Genomic DNA, 15,359 nt, shown 5'->3' with positions numbered 1-15,359 from the left:
CTATAGGCTGATACAGAGGGTCACATGACCCTGAATTCATTCCTCATAAACTAGAATGGGTTTGGTGCCAACAGAAATGACAGCAAAAATATTTGACTTTAAGCACAGGGCAGTCATTTCAGCTTCAATCGCAGGATTGAGCCTCGTTTTTAAATCCTTCCAGCCAATAAAATCACAGTGACATCACTGCATTTACGTCAATCCCACCAATCACAAACTGCAGGGCAAGACATACACATGATGCAGGAGGAATGAGCCTCGCTGCCGTCCAATCAAATCTCTGTAGCCGGGCATAAAGTGGCTATTTTTGGATGGGAACCAGCTCTAATGCATTGTGGGAGATGGAGTTTTTCAGTGTAATCACAGTGGATGTAAGTTTACAAAGAAAGGCAGAAACGTGGTTTGAATCCATCACTGAGACTGGCTCTCTGCTTTGTTTCTGTCGGACACCATTGCATCATGGGATGTTTCTGCAGGTGTTAGCATATTTCAATGCTTTTTGTTTGTTGCATGGAGGTTATTAAAATTAACCTTATCAAACGCAATCATAAATATAACTAAAAGTCAAAACCCTGTTACTAACCATTCTGACTGTTACTGTAGTAACCATGGAAACCAGAAACTGTCTATCCTTAAAGAGCTTTCAGTATGGCCTAACAACTGTAAGAGACTGAAATGGTCGCGCCAACAGAGAACAAACAGAACTGGGAGACACACAAATACAGGCATTAATACAGATATTCCACGTTTAGGGTGGGGGCCGTACCAGTGTCTCTTTGGTGTACAGTACCTGGTGTAGTCCATGATGGTGTTGAGGCGATGCGCTATGGTGAGGACAGTGCAGTCCTCAAACTGAGAGCGGATGGTGGACTGGATCAGGTTGTCCGTCTCCATGTCTACAGCTGCCGTGGCCTCATCCAGAACAAGGATCCTGGTCTTCCTCAGCAAAGCTCTGGCTAGGCACAGCAGCTGCCGCTGACCCACGCTGAAGGAAAAGCAGACCGTTTCAAAGGCAGGAATCCCTACTCCAGCGCTTTATCCAACGACTCGTATATGCACTGTTGCCCCATAACTAGTGTACTGCACAACTGCAAGAAATGCAGGTGTTGCTAATCGTGCTTGACGAGTGTGCACACTAACGTGTTTTTCAAAGAAGCTGTGAAACTGGGATACTTTGTATCTAATTCAGTTTCTAATTTGTGGTTGCTTGGACGTATAAAGCAGTTATACCTCAGGTTCTCTCCTCCTTCACTGCAGTCGTGGTTAAGCTTGTTGGGCAGGCTGGACACAAAGGTCTTAAGATGGGAGAATTCCAAAGCCCGCCATACTTCCTCGTCAGTGTAGGAGTCAAAAGGATCCAAGTTCATCCTCAAGGAGCCTGAAAACAGCACCGGGTCCTGTGGGAGAGAAGAGTGTCTTATGCTGGGATTTTTCCCCCATTTTGAGACGATTTTTCAGTCGTGCGACCGTTCTGGGGAACGGCCCGAGTTTCGCCTTCATCATGTGTCGTGCATCGTGTAGCATACGTGGGGTAATGAGGAGCGATTAAGACCTCACGACCAGCCCGGTCATCCATCGTTTGGTCGTAAGAAAATCAAACCTGTTTGAAATCCTGTCGCCCTTCGTGAGGGCGTCACTGCAGCCTCTCACACGGCGCACGCGCAAACACAGACATGAAAGTGAAAAGGCGGGGCAGCACAGCAGTGCAGCGTGTGACACAAGCGATGGAGGCACAACTTTGGAGAGGCTCAGATGAGCTTGCCAAAGTGGCCTCACAAAATTATCACGACTACACCAACCGTGAAAAGAGTTGGATGGACGTTGCTGTTCGATGGCAGCTGCCTGGCCAATGTTTTCATTAGCAATTTAGCAAAGCTGGTGTGTGTGTGTGTGTGTGTGTGTGTGTGTGTGTGTGTGTGTGTGTGTAAGACAGACAGGGACAGATTTTGTGTTATAACCTTCATGTTATGGACGCACAGTGTGAGCACTCAGGTCTCATCAGAGCATCGTGACCTACAAACTTCTAGCCCCTGCGATTCAATCGTGCAGTTTGAGCAGAAGCTGAATAACGTTTGCTTAACATTACTGGGGCAGCGACTCTGAGGATGGGTTAGCTGTACAACTCTGCTGTAGCTCCCCGGCTGCTGTAATGCACAGGCTGCGGACTAATCAGTGTAACAGTTTTGATCCTCTCAGAACGTACCTGTGGTATGATGGTGATTCTGGAACGAAGCTCATGGAGGCCAAGCTTGGCAATGTCCACTCCATCAATGAATATTTGGCCCTCGGCTGCCTCGATGATGCGGAAGAGCCCCAGCGTTAGGGAAGACTTCCCTGCACCCGTGCGTCCCACGATCCCCACCTGATGGAACAGACAGCTCAGAACAGCCACAAGCACACGCACTGTCACTGCGCTGATGCCTTCACTGGAGTCATGTGAAATCCCACCTTCTCTCCTCCATTAATGGAGATGGTAATGTTGCGGATGGCCAGATCCAAATCTTGGCGGTAGCGCAGGCCAAAGTTTCTCATCTCTATGCAGCCATTAGTAGGCCAGCCTGGGGAAAGGGTGGAGGGCTCATGTTTCCACTCCGCCTGGGGGCCCAACACACATGTTTAAAAAAGGCGATTTAGACACGCATGAGGCGAAAGCTTTCTCCAAACACCCCACATATGGCTGCCAGTATATCTACACTGTCTTACTGCCTTTAAAGACTTGTTTCTGTGTACCTCTTTCTCTGTGTCGCTGTATTCTTTCACTTTCTCCACAGCCACGATGTTGGTTTCCACATCAGAAGACATCCTAACCAGCCAGGTAAGTGAGGTAGTTAGCTGCACACGGGGCAAGAAAAAACCAGATTAATGCACGCTCAGTCCTCTAGACAGGGGATCCCAAAAGGTTGGTTCTCTTCATCTGGACGTTTTCAGTGGGAGAAACCCATCATCATCATCATCATCATCATGGTCAGAGGGCCCGGTGGCGCCAGTGTCCGGCAGCCTCACCTCTGTCAGTGCTCCCCAGGGTGGCTGTGGCTACAATGTAGCTGCCATCACCAGTGTGTGAATGTGTGTGTGAGTGGGTGGATGACTGGATATGTAAAGCGCTTTGGGGTCCTTAGGGACGAGTAAAGCGCTATATAAATACAGGCCATTTACCATTTTACCATCATCATCAGGTGACTCCTTCAGTCTGACTGCAGGTTTCCAACGATTTTCTGAATCGAGGAGGGGGCCCAAGGGTACATCTATCACCGTCTCACACTGCTGTGACTGCAAACTCTGAATGCTACTCATTACCCAATATGACAGTCTGCACATTAATGACCTCACAGCCCATTGTTCGGTGGGCTGATGTTGGAAACCTGCAGTCAGCTGAGACTGAAGGAGTCGCCTGATGATGAAAACGTCCCGATGAACAGGATCAGAGTTTTGGCAGATTAAGAACAAACATAACAAAGCACAAAACCTTTTCCTTCTTCTAGGCAGAGGGCTGTTTGAATTTCCCCTCATAAATAATATAACTGACATGAAAGGACATCAAATACATAACAAAGTTCTCCTTTAAATAAAAAAAGTTGTTTTAAACTGAACTTAAAAGTGGGGTGCATTCCATTACTGACATAAGACTGTTTCAGAATATTTACCATAGATTAAAACAAAGTATGGTAACCCTAAACAGAGCTCGTAAAAAGCATTCCTGTATAAAACATAATGGGCTCATAAATGTACCCAACTCAGTCACTTACTGTGAAAGTAACATCAGGACTGTGGGACACCGTTTCCATGAAACAGTGATGAATCTATTCTTAAAAACCCCAGAACAATACAATAGAATAAATGTTTTTCAGTGAACTTGTGTACTAAATCTGACTGCTAAACATCAATAAAATGGCTTAAACTAGGGAATAAACAGTTAAATTAGTAGGAAGGCTAAGCTCCTTGTAGCTACTTGGCACTCTTTTTCTTTAATGTATGAAATAAGTGCACAGGTTAAGGAGATTGTCCATGTTTACCTGGAGGGCATAGGAGATGGACAGTCCCATGATGCCTGGGCTGAGGCTCTGTCTGGCAACGACAGCAAACAAAGCAGCAAATGACACAATGCAGTTTCCCACAAACTCCAGGCGAATCGCCAGCCACCTGCACAAACACAGATTCAGGAAAGTAGATTACTGTACAATATAAGGCGCACTTAAAATCCTTTCATTTTCTCAAAAATTGACAGCGCGCCTTATGTATGAATTCTGGTTGTGCTCAAGAAGCCTCGCGGAGTAATCTGGGTCCTAAACTCCGTCCAGTTCAGGTCCCAAAGTCAAACGAACACTGCAGCATCACTGAGAGTTAAAACCTGACTAAATTCTTTCATCTTTAATAAAACGATCAGCATTGCTGCTTTACCAGGTGTAACTATGAAGTTTAACTTCCAGGCATCCATTAAAACAAAAGTTATTACATTTAACAGAGTTAGAAGTTAGCAGGAAGTTAGCTCGCTAGCTTCTATCTAAGCATGATATAGCATGTTCTGACAGAGATTTCAGAAACATTCAAACGTACAGCTCTGCTATCACTTCCAACATAAATGAAGACACGAAACTAAACAGCAGTGATGTTTGTAGGGTTACTGAAGTTGGGCTAGCTGGTATATAATGATGTGCTACGTGATCGCTAGCGACACAGCTGTGTTAGCATAAACACAGTGAAGCTGGAGGATGAACGCTAACACTTTTCCCCTCGATAAAAGTTAACGTGAGGGTTCCTGATGGTTAGAGACAAATGCAATCGCATGGCAGGATGTTGTAAACGGACCAAACTTCAGTCAGGAGAACAACTGAGATAATCCATCCACAATACGAGGTTAGTCATTCATATACTGCAACAACATGGGAATAGAGCAGCTGTGATAGAATACAGCATTAATGAATCGATGGGACAGAAGTGGAGGAAGCAAGAAGAATGAGTTAAGTTTGACTTATCTGACTGCTTTGTTTGCTTAATGTGCCTTATAATCCGGTGCACCTTTTGTATGAAAAATACAGTAGTTCCCTTGTGGAGCTTAATGACTTTTAACCAGTGTTGGGGAGTAACAGAATACATGTACCACCGTTACGTATTTAAAATACAAAGTATGAGTAACTGTATTCGGTTAATCACACAGCAATAGTACATTCATGTAGTGAAAAGCATGATAATATATTAAGTAATCCAAAGTATTCAGAATATGTTACTCTCATTGAGTAACGTAACGGAATATGTTAAAAAAAAATCCATTTTGGGGCATGTAATCTGTAATCTGTAATGGAATACATACGTTCTCTGGTTTCCTGCTTCCGGTGTGATGGCGCCTGTGTTTGGCCTTGCCGCTGGCTGCAGTTTCCCTCGCTCTGTTATGCTGCTGTTTCTGACTGTCCTGCTCTCCTTCTTTGTCTCTGATGTATTGCCTGGCCTAGTCTATGATCGTCTGACACTACTGTCTATTCGCTCCTCTATGGTGGGCCTGGATATCACTCCTTCATACAATGGCTTCTTCCCTCCTCTGTTGCCGGTGTCTAGATTTTTGACAGATGTCGCCAACAGCACCCTTTTGGGTCCCTTATTTGCCCTATTAAAACTTGACTAGCCCCTGTTACAAAACCCTTGCCATGGATAAACAACAGCATTCGCTGTTTAAAGCGTGTCTGTCGTAAAGCTGAGCGTTTGTGGAGAAAGACTCGTTTACAGGTTCATCTCGTTCATTTAAAAGACCTTTTAGTTTCTTTTAACACTTCAGTTCATGATGCAAGGGCTGCTTATTTTTCAAACCTAGTCTCTAGGAGCAGAGGTAACCCTGAGGTTTTATTTGACACTATCAGGGATATTGTTGCTCCGGCTTCTGCTGCTGTCCCTATTTCTTCGAATGAAGACTGAAAATTTTCTTTCCTTCTTTGTTGAAAAGGTTAGCAATGTAAGGAGCAACATCTCTCCCTCCATGTACCATTTGTCTGTTCCGATTTTACTTAAGCCTGTCAGATTTGATTTTCACCAGTGTCTTTACCTGAGTTGTTGAAGCTGGTCACTTCAGTGAGATCCTTGATATTTTATCTGGGTCTTTGTTTAAAAATGTTTTTGAGTCTATTGGTCCTAGTGTTCTTAAAATTATTACTGCATCTCTACTCTCTGGTCAGGGCCCTGGTCACTGTAAAAGTGCTGTCATTCACCCACTTTTAAAAAAACCTAAACTTGATCCTTCTGTGCTTTCCAGTTACAGACCCATCTCAAAATTGCCTTTTATTGCCAAGGTTTTAGAAAAGGTTGTGGCCAAGCAACTCAGTTGTTCTAGATGAACACAATATTCTTGATAAATTTCAATCTGGCTTTCGTAAGACTCACTCTACCGAAACTGCACTTCTTAGAGTGTCTAATGATGTTTTGATGAATTATGATGCTGGAGAGTGCACTGTTTTGATGTTGCTGGATCTGACCTCTGCTTTTGACACTGTTGATCATCTTACTTTGTTAGATAGATCAAACCACTGGGTGGATGTATAGGGTACCGCATTGGAATGGTTTAAATCCTATTTGTCAAATCGATCTTTCTCTACCTCTAAGTTCAGATCCTCCGTCAGCTCTCTTGCCTATGGGGTGCCTCAGGGCTCTGTCTTGGGACCGTTATTGTTTTTGTTGTATTTACTCCCTCTTCTGCAACTTCTTAGCTCTTACTCTGATATTTCATGTCATTGTTATGCAGATGATATTCAGCTATATTTCTGATGTTTCTAAGCTCCAAATCCTGCAGTCCTGCTTAGATTCTGTTACAGATCGGCTGGCTGATAATTACCGTCAACTACATGCTGATAAAACGGAAGTCATTGTCTTTGCTCCTCAGAAATTTGTTCCCCTCGTGGTTAAAAATCTAGGCCCTCTTGCTTCTTATATTAAACCCTCCATTGGGAACCTTGGTGTTACACTTGATCCAGCTCTGACGCTGGACACACGTTACATCTTTGGTTCGCTGTTGTTTTTACCATTTAAGAAATATCGCTGAGTCCCATTGTGTCACGCTCTGAACTGGAAATGATTCTTCATGCTTTTGTTTCATCTCGCTTAGACTATTGTAATTCCTTGTTTACTTGCTTGAGTAATGCCTCCCTGGAACGACTGCAGGGTGTTCAGAATGCTGCTGCCAGGCTTCTGACAAAGCATCACAAACACTCCCATGCCACGCCCCTGCTGATTCAGCTGCATTGGCTCCCTGTCAAGTTCAGGGTCCAATTTAAGATCATAATCATGACTTACAGGGCCCTGCACGGTGTAACTCCAACTTACATCTGTGATCTTCTTCTTTCTCATCACCCCAGCAGGTCCCTGAGGTCTTGTGACCAGGGGTTGCTGGTTGTCCAGCATACAAGGTTAAAAACAAAAGGTGACAGAGCGTTTGTATCAGCGGCTCCCAGACTCTGGAACTCGCTCCCTTTGAGTTTGAGATCTGTGGACTCAGTCGTGTCTTTTAAAAAGCAGTTAAAAACGTATCTGTTTAAACTCGCTCTTGGTTGATGTTGTTTTGTTTTAGATTTTAATGTCTGTTTCCTGCCTCTGTGAAGCACTTTGTGATTTTATCTTGAAAGGTGCTATATAAATAACATTTTACTTTACATTTTAAAAGAAACCTTCCCAACACTGCTTTTAACCTTTCAGCCAGAGATTGGAAAGAAACATGAAAATGAAAGCATGAAAATGAAAGCATGTAAACGTAAATGGAGCTTTTCTACGTCCAAAGTGAATATAATGTACTCGTGTTGCTGCAGTAATACTCCAATGAGCAGTCTCAGAGAGATCCTAATTTAGGGACATTCATCCTAAAAGGCGGTGTAAACTGTTGTAGCAGGTGGTGCAGTGAGAGCGTGTGGCGGCAGCCTCCTGACCTGTTAGCCACTATGCTGGGATAGTAAGCCTTCTGGTTATGGTCCACGCGCTGGTCGCTCTCATGGATGAAACGCTCCTGCTCACTGAAGGCTCGGATAACCGACGTGCCCAGCAGGGTCTCATTGAAGTGGGTGTAAATTGGGGAACGGCTGACCGACTCCAGACGCTTCAGCTGGCGAGATGACGCCACATAAAACCTCTGGACAGAGCAAGGATAGACACATGTGACTTATATAGTGCGAGTACAAGAAAACAATTATTGGAATGTGATGTGTTAAATTTGTTTAGATCACAGGAATAAGGAAGGATTTGTTTGTGTGTTTCAGTGTGGCTTAGCTGTAGCCTGAGAGTGTACTTGTTTAGAGGGAAAGGAGTTTATGGACACTGGGGGTCTGCTGTCATAAAAGGAGACAGGGAGCTACAGTGGGGGGTTGCTGATGCTTGTACCTTTAATAAAAACTCATAATTGTTATAACTTAGAAGCAGGTTTGCAGGAGACTCCACCTTAAATGTAAATGTAAGACAACAAGAGGCCACTGGCCCAGTGGGTGCAGAGTGGGCGTCTCAGTGTTTGTAATGTGTTAACTCTGTTTTCTATGTTGTCTGGAGGAATCTGGTGTAGCTTGGGTGAGGAGATTCCTCTTATGACCCCCAGGAAGTCACGTACACAGAGACACACACAGTGCTTTGACTGTTACACTCACACACCTACATGCACACTCACGTGCTCATGCAGACACACACAGAGTTTGCAGCACACCATGGGGGTTTTATGATGGGGTCACTGGCACCTCTCCCCTTCTAGAAGATGCTTAAATGAAGATGAATGAAGATGAATAAAGGTTTTGTGAAAATGGCTACTGAGTCCGGTGCCGTCTCTGGATGCCTCGAGGCATAAAAAGAAGCGGGGTGAAGCTGATTTCGTAACAATAGTCAGAACTACAGTGCAGGGAGGCGTAGTACTGTGGGGATAACACTGGAATATACTGACACTTCAGAATCCGTTTCCCTTTTCAAACTCACCTGCACAAAAAAATAGAGCAGACCCAGGAAAGGAATGATGATACTGACTAGAGGTGTGGCAATCAGGATGATAACACAAGAGCCCAGCACGTTGAACATGGAGCCCAGGAACATCTTAATAATGCTGGGGATCAGCGTGTCAATGGTGTCCATCTCTTTGGCAAAGCGGTTGACCAGGTTACCACTGGGGGTTCGCTCAAAAAAGGACATAGGTGAGCGCAGGACATCGTACAGCATGGACTGGTGGAGGTACCGGGACGCCAGAACACCCCCAATAGACATGGACAGGGAGTATCCAAAGACAGCCACACCTGAAGGACAGCAGAGGAGTTTGCACAATATCATGACTTATTTCTGTGTGAAGAGCACACCTGCATCCAGCAAGACACATAAGACGAGTCTATAACTGAGGGGAACGAGCTGGAGAAGGGGGGCCTGGACCCCAGGGCTGAGCTATATGACCAAGCTCTCATATCCCGATATAAGACATTTATCGCCCGGACAATGATATCACAGAAATGTTACACGTTCTGTAAATTCTGTGAATCTCGGGCAGCTCGACACTGTGAAGTGTTTCCAGCTGGGCGTCGTGTACCTGGAGTCGAGTGTTTTGACCGATGCATGAAGCTATACACTTTTTAGACATAAGTTGTAACGGCCGCCGTTTTCTTTGTATTTATTAGACGGCGTGCTGCGGGGAAAAGCCTGTTTTTAAACGATTGAGTCTAAGCTGTATCTGGAGCACCTGACGGCTCTTTTTGCTTCTCTGCATTCTGTCAGGTGACTCTTGTGTTGGTGGTTAAAGAGGTTTGCTGTGTTTGAGTCTGAGGTGTTGGACCGGTTTGCTGCATAATGTGCATCGTACAGTTTTCTGGTCCGTGTCAGACTTTTCGTAACCAAACCATGTCCGTGCTCGAGGTGGCCCCTCGATTAGGAATAAGGTCATCATTTCAGTTTATTTTGAAAAGTCTCAACAGGCTCTTCAGCTTTATTGTGAAAGGTTTATGTGGAAAATAAACAAGAGGAAGGCATAGCCACACGCTGGGTTTACCGTCGTTGTTGCTAACGACAACACGTCTGTAGTGTGGTTATTTTAAATATAAAGAGAGAATACAGCCACTACAGTGACCGTCAGGACCATGAAGGCATATTGCTGTAAACAGTTTATTTTGCGACACCACGAAACAAACGATAGTGTAATATTTTCATACTGTCATCAGATATATAGCGTTATATCGAACAGCCCTACTGGACCCCATCTCAGCTGTGACAGTAGGACCAAGGGCGCGCTGCAGGGTTAACTAAGCATATTATTAGTGGTGGTGGACACGGTCACCCTGCTCTGTGAGCTGACACCACATCAGTCTCCCTCCATCTCTGTCCGGTGGCACCTACATGTGCGAGTGTCCTCTGGTGCTCTAGCTTCCAACAGACATGTGATTAAGTAAGCACACATGTCAGGCCTGTGTTGGACTGGCCACCTAACATTTGCGTGCTGTTTGTTTAAAAAACGATGAGCAGGAAAAAGCAAAGGTGCCGTTTCCTGCTCGTCGTGATGCGTACAATGGCTACCCTTGGTGTTGCCTCACTTTCTGAACCAGACAAAAACACGAGTTTTTCCTGTCATGCTCACCCTGAGACAGGCCAAAGGCACCATACACCCCCAGTCTCATTAGTCTGTTAGGCTGCGTGCCATTAACCACAGGGTCATCGGTCCACAGACTCAGCCAGTAGTTGGAGAACAGGGAGAGCAGGTGATGGGCAAGAAACAGCAGAAGACTGATGCAGGACAGAAACACTCCAATGGACTTAAAATAGGCCCAGAAGACAGACAGCTTAACCTGCGGAGGACAGGAGAGCTGCTGTGATCCCAGACTGAACACAGACACATTATACAGAAACGTGTGCATTTATACATGCGACCACGTGCAGATCCACACACCTGCCCAGTGCTGGCCTTGTCAGCCTCCGTCAGCTTCCCCACCTCGGGATTCTTGGGCTTCTTGCTCAGCTTCTCGTCTGCTGTGGTTGACTGTTTGGATGCAGTGCAGACACCTGGACTGCTGCTCAAACAGAAGGACACTTATGTGCTTAGTGCGACACCCCAGCCCCCCAGGACCCTAACCCTAAATCACTCACCCAGTAAGAGTGGGCACGCTGCCGTTCTCCAGTCGTTGGATGCTGCTGTTTGGCACGGGCTCTAAATGGAGGAAGGAAATTTAAAACATGAAGTCGATCTGAGAAGACCAGCTGCAGTATGATAAAATAATGATCAGACTTCATCTTAACAGAACTACTACTCCAAACACTGCACGGTGCTACGCTACACGGCAGCACGACACACTCCTCACCAATGTTATCAGCTTTGTCGACTGCAGCGTAAGTTCGCAGGAACTCTGCAAAGGCTCCCTCTGTGGCCATGAGGTGCTGGTACGAGCCCACCTCTGAGATCTCGCCCTTCATCATGACCAGGATCAAGTCAGCTTGGGGCAGGTAGCTCAAGCCGTGGGTAACCAGCACACGAGTCTGTACATGGCTACACAGAGTTAGTAAACTTGGTCTAAAAGCATCTATGCTGCTGAGAGACAATTTCAACAACTAAAACAACTTTACATTTGGATTTGGATCATCTTATGTTGTTTGGATAATTTCATACAATCTACAGTACTGTTCACAAGCCTGAAACCACCACAGTCTCTTAGGTTTTACCTGTAACAAGCCAGAGGAGTTGTTTTTTTAACACAATCTTTTTGGGGCCTTTTTGATAGCAGAGTGAAACAGGGGGAGAGAGAGTGAAAGGCCCCACATGGTCGCCTTTGGGTCAGCTTTTACAACAAGGTCAGTGTTATTCACAGACAGCTGTAGACGTTCCCAAACATTTTCTGGAGACATTTTTTAAACACTGATCTACGAATCATTCAAGACTAAAATGCACATAAACTCAAGGGATGAACACAGAGGCTGCTCAGTGAGCAGAAAAACACTGATGTCCCAGTTTGACTGGCAGAAAAACAGTTTGGGACCAAGAAGGTTGACTTCAGCCCAGAACTTATCTCTGGATGCTGTGCAGTGTCTTTAACAAAGAATTACGGCTGACACAGCAAAAGAACAATAAGGATAAGAAATGTGAGAACAGACTGATTTACTGCTCACTGAAGCCAACATCCAAAGAGCTTTGGACTGCCAACTTTTAGTCCTGGGAACTAAAAGAGTTTACGCTGTGTAGAAGAACAAGACTCGTCCTACACACTTTCACATTCAGTTTCAATAAAGTGCTGCAAACATTTCCAAGTTCCTAGAAAAATATAAAGGAAAGACGGGTGGCTCAAGAATTTTGCACAGTCCCGTACGAGCAAAGTACCAATGCTGTGAGGGACACACAGGATCCCAGTCATGATCCTGGGTATATGTATATTAGAGGTGGGAATCACCATACAACTCACGATACGATATTATTGCAATTTTTTAAAATATTTTGCGATATTCAGATTCTGTACATAAAGGTAAACTTTATCAATATTCATTTTATCTAATATCAAAGTCTCGCACTCAGTCTTTCTCTCATGTCAGTTTTATTGTTGACAAACTGAATGGTTTGTATTACAGTCTAGTCCAACTTAACTGAATGCAACCATCTGGTACAATTACAGCTATTCTGAACTATGCAATATGAAAACTATGCAGCCCCTTCAGCAACTGAAGAATTTGAAAGTAAATTAAAACAAAATATAATTTTACATTAAATAAAAAAGTTTTAAACTTAATTAAAATAAAACATGTCTTAAATTAAAATAAGTAAACTGTCATGTTTATTGCTGCCACAAAAAAGTTAAACACATTTGGACAGTGAAGGAATGTCAGGATTCTTGCTCAGAAAAAGGATCAACATGCTCTGAAGTCAGAGCACAAAAACCTTTTTGTAACAAAATATCGATTTCTGCCGTCCCTGTATCGATACATTATTAGCAAACAAAATATCACGATGCTACACAGTATCAATTTTTTCCCCACCCCTAATGTATATGACTCCATCACACACACACACACCTTGTCCTTCAGCAGTCCCTGTGGGCCGATGACTTGGTCAAAGATGTGTTTCCCTACGTGAGCATCGACAGCAGACAGCGGGTCATCCAGCAGGTAGACGGCACGATCACAGTAGACGGCCCTGGCCAGGCTCACCCGCTGCTTCTGACCTCCTGACAGGTTCACTCCCTGCAGACAGACGGTCAGAGGCAGACAGTATAGCAGGCTAGCTCATCATTGTAGAAATGCTGCCGGCGTCATCAAACAGCAACAAAAGACTCAGTGACACACCAACAAGTCTGTCCAAACTACTGTCTGTGGTCTCGCTCAGTAACCAGACACCTCAACAAGAAACCGGTTCCCTGTGAATTCCTGGGGGTCACATCCTCGTCAAAGCTTTATCGGGCATCTCCTCGAAATACCTATTGAGTCTTTGCTAATCGTACGGTCATGATCTCACTAACATGTAACACACTGACTGAGGCCTGCAGTCTGACATGTAGCTCTTGGGTTTTCCTTTTCCCATGGCACCGTCTGACCACGATAACAAGTTCCTGGGATGTGCACTCCTGGGGAGACTGATGGCCTCGGGTGTTCAGGTGTGGTTTAATACAATACTACAAACCGACCCAACACATGCTCAGTTAACTGCAGAAAACTGCATTTAAATAGCAACACTCGGCTTTTACTCACCTCTTAATAAGTAAGACGCAGTAACGATGTTTTCATAGGACTGCAGAGCGAAAACTGTTTTACGTTCTCCGAGGCCAACTTGTTTTGTGTCGACATTGATTTACACACAAAGACGTGTACTATGGGCTCATACCTTCTCTCCTATCTCAGTGTCATCTCCTGCAGGAAGTATGTCAAGGTCAGGCTGAAGGGCACATGCCTCCACCACATGCTGATACCAGGACTGTCTCCTCTCTTGACCAAAGATTATGTTGTCTTTTAAAGAGGAATTCTGGATCCAGGCCTGCTGGGGAACGTACGCCACAGAACCCTGCAGGGACACAGGCACACCTTACACTCATTGGACATTTAATTAAACATTAAGACTGCCTGTTATTTATTATCTATTTAGTCATAATCGCACTCAAAGAATGCGGGCGCTACTAAAGTGGCCACTGCCATGTCCTTTATTTTATTTATTCAATACGCTGCTGTGAAAAAGACTTTCATTGTAATTGTGCATCCTTCCATCACTTTTCAAAGGTGCTGGTGCTTTTGTACACGATCAAATATTCTGTGCTGGCTGTCTGTGTGAGCCCTCAGGCAGCGGGGGCCCTCAGGCAGCGGGGGCCCTCAGGCAGCGGGGGCCCTCATGGCAGTCTGAGGAGCTCAGAAATGAAGCGACTCGACTTCTTTGAGTTTCATAAGGATGTTTCACCTCTCATCCAATAGGCTTCTTCAGCCTCTCAGAAAATTCAGGAGAAATTTCTCAAAGCACAACATCCCAGTGCTCTTCAGACCCAGTCCCGTCCCCAGACCCAACCACGCCCCCCTGACAAGCCACGCCCCCTGGGGAATCCTAAGGGGGAAAAACCAAACAAACTTCCAAACACAAGCTTAACATCATAGTTAATGCTGTGCAGTGCAGCAGGTAGTCCTCAGGCCTCTGTACTGGAGAAACCAAACAGCCACTCAATGCACACACGGTGCAACACTGAAGAGCCACCTGGACAGCTCTACATCTGCAAGGTCAAAGGTCACTCTTTCAAGAATGCCAATGTTCACATTTTAGACAGCTGGTTTAAAAGGAGGGTAAAAGAGGATATCCATGTCCACTGTAAATGACCATTGTTGAACAGAGGGCGGGGCTTATGACTAGGGATGGGTATCGTTTAGGTTTTATCCGATACCAAACCGATACTTAAAGAATGGAGAACACAAACTTTGTCCAAAAACCTCTCATGTTCAGCTGTTTTCCTCTTTTTCTTTGGTCATTTTAGCCTTTTTGGCCGGGGTGAAGGGAGTATCTGCCATCAAACAAGAAGACAGCCGCATGTAGCTACGACTGTGTTTGCTAGTTCACCTTACATGCATCATCAGATTCGAGGTGTTACTTCCTTTGACAGTATCACAGTATCAGCTTAAAGCACTTGTTGCAGGCTGCTGAGTTTGCATCTTTTGCTGTGAAGTAAAGCCAGACTTTTCGCCTTGGGCATTTTTAATCTGTAGCTCTGCTCTAAAAGAACATACGTATCTGGGCCCGCCTACTATCCTCGGAAACATAAAATGATTGGCTTGAATCCAAAGTGTATGACGTCTCAGGAAAAAAAAGCAGCGAAATGTGCGCTGCTTTTCGGTCTGGTTACTACTGTTTATGTCAGAACTGGTGCCATCAAAGTGAAAGTGAAGGAGGAGATGAAAGCAGCACAGCGGGAGGTGAAACGCTGCCTGAGGGAAGC

General features: G+C 44.9%; 1 protein-coding gene across 1 annotated transcript in view; it reads right to left on the bottom strand.

The window, feature by feature from the left end:
• abcc1 (ATP-binding cassette, sub-family C (CFTR/MRP), member 1) overlaps positions 1–15,359 on the bottom strand; it is a gene marked incomplete in the record, with an annotated part of 41,717 nt that overhangs the window by 1,886 nt on the left and 24,472 nt on the right. Inside the window, 14 exon segments of the mRNA XM_014330022.2 lie at positions 791–985; positions 1,231–1,397; positions 2,204–2,362; positions 2,449–2,595; positions 2,731–2,832; positions 4,014–4,140; positions 7,899–8,098; positions 8,923–9,233; positions 10,556–10,763; positions 10,865–10,985; positions 11,062–11,122; positions 11,274–11,448; positions 12,970–13,137; positions 13,775–13,951. Coding sequence (XP_014185508.1) covers positions 791–985; positions 1,231–1,397; positions 2,204–2,362; positions 2,449–2,595; positions 2,731–2,832; positions 4,014–4,140; positions 7,899–8,098; positions 8,923–9,233; positions 10,556–10,763; positions 10,865–10,985; positions 11,062–11,122; positions 11,274–11,448; positions 12,970–13,137; positions 13,775–13,951 — 2,318 coding nt within the window.

The sequence above is a fragment of the Haplochromis burtoni genome, unplaced genomic scaffold (assembly GCF_018398535.1).
Source record: "Haplochromis burtoni strain Fernald_Lab_line unplaced genomic scaffold, NCSU_Asbu1 Contig_671, whole genome shotgun sequence".
Taxonomy (NCBI): domain Eukaryota; kingdom Metazoa; phylum Chordata; class Actinopteri; order Cichliformes; family Cichlidae; genus Haplochromis; species Haplochromis burtoni.
Note: the sequence above shows the minus strand (reverse complement) of the source record. Positions and strands in the feature narration are given on the sequence as shown.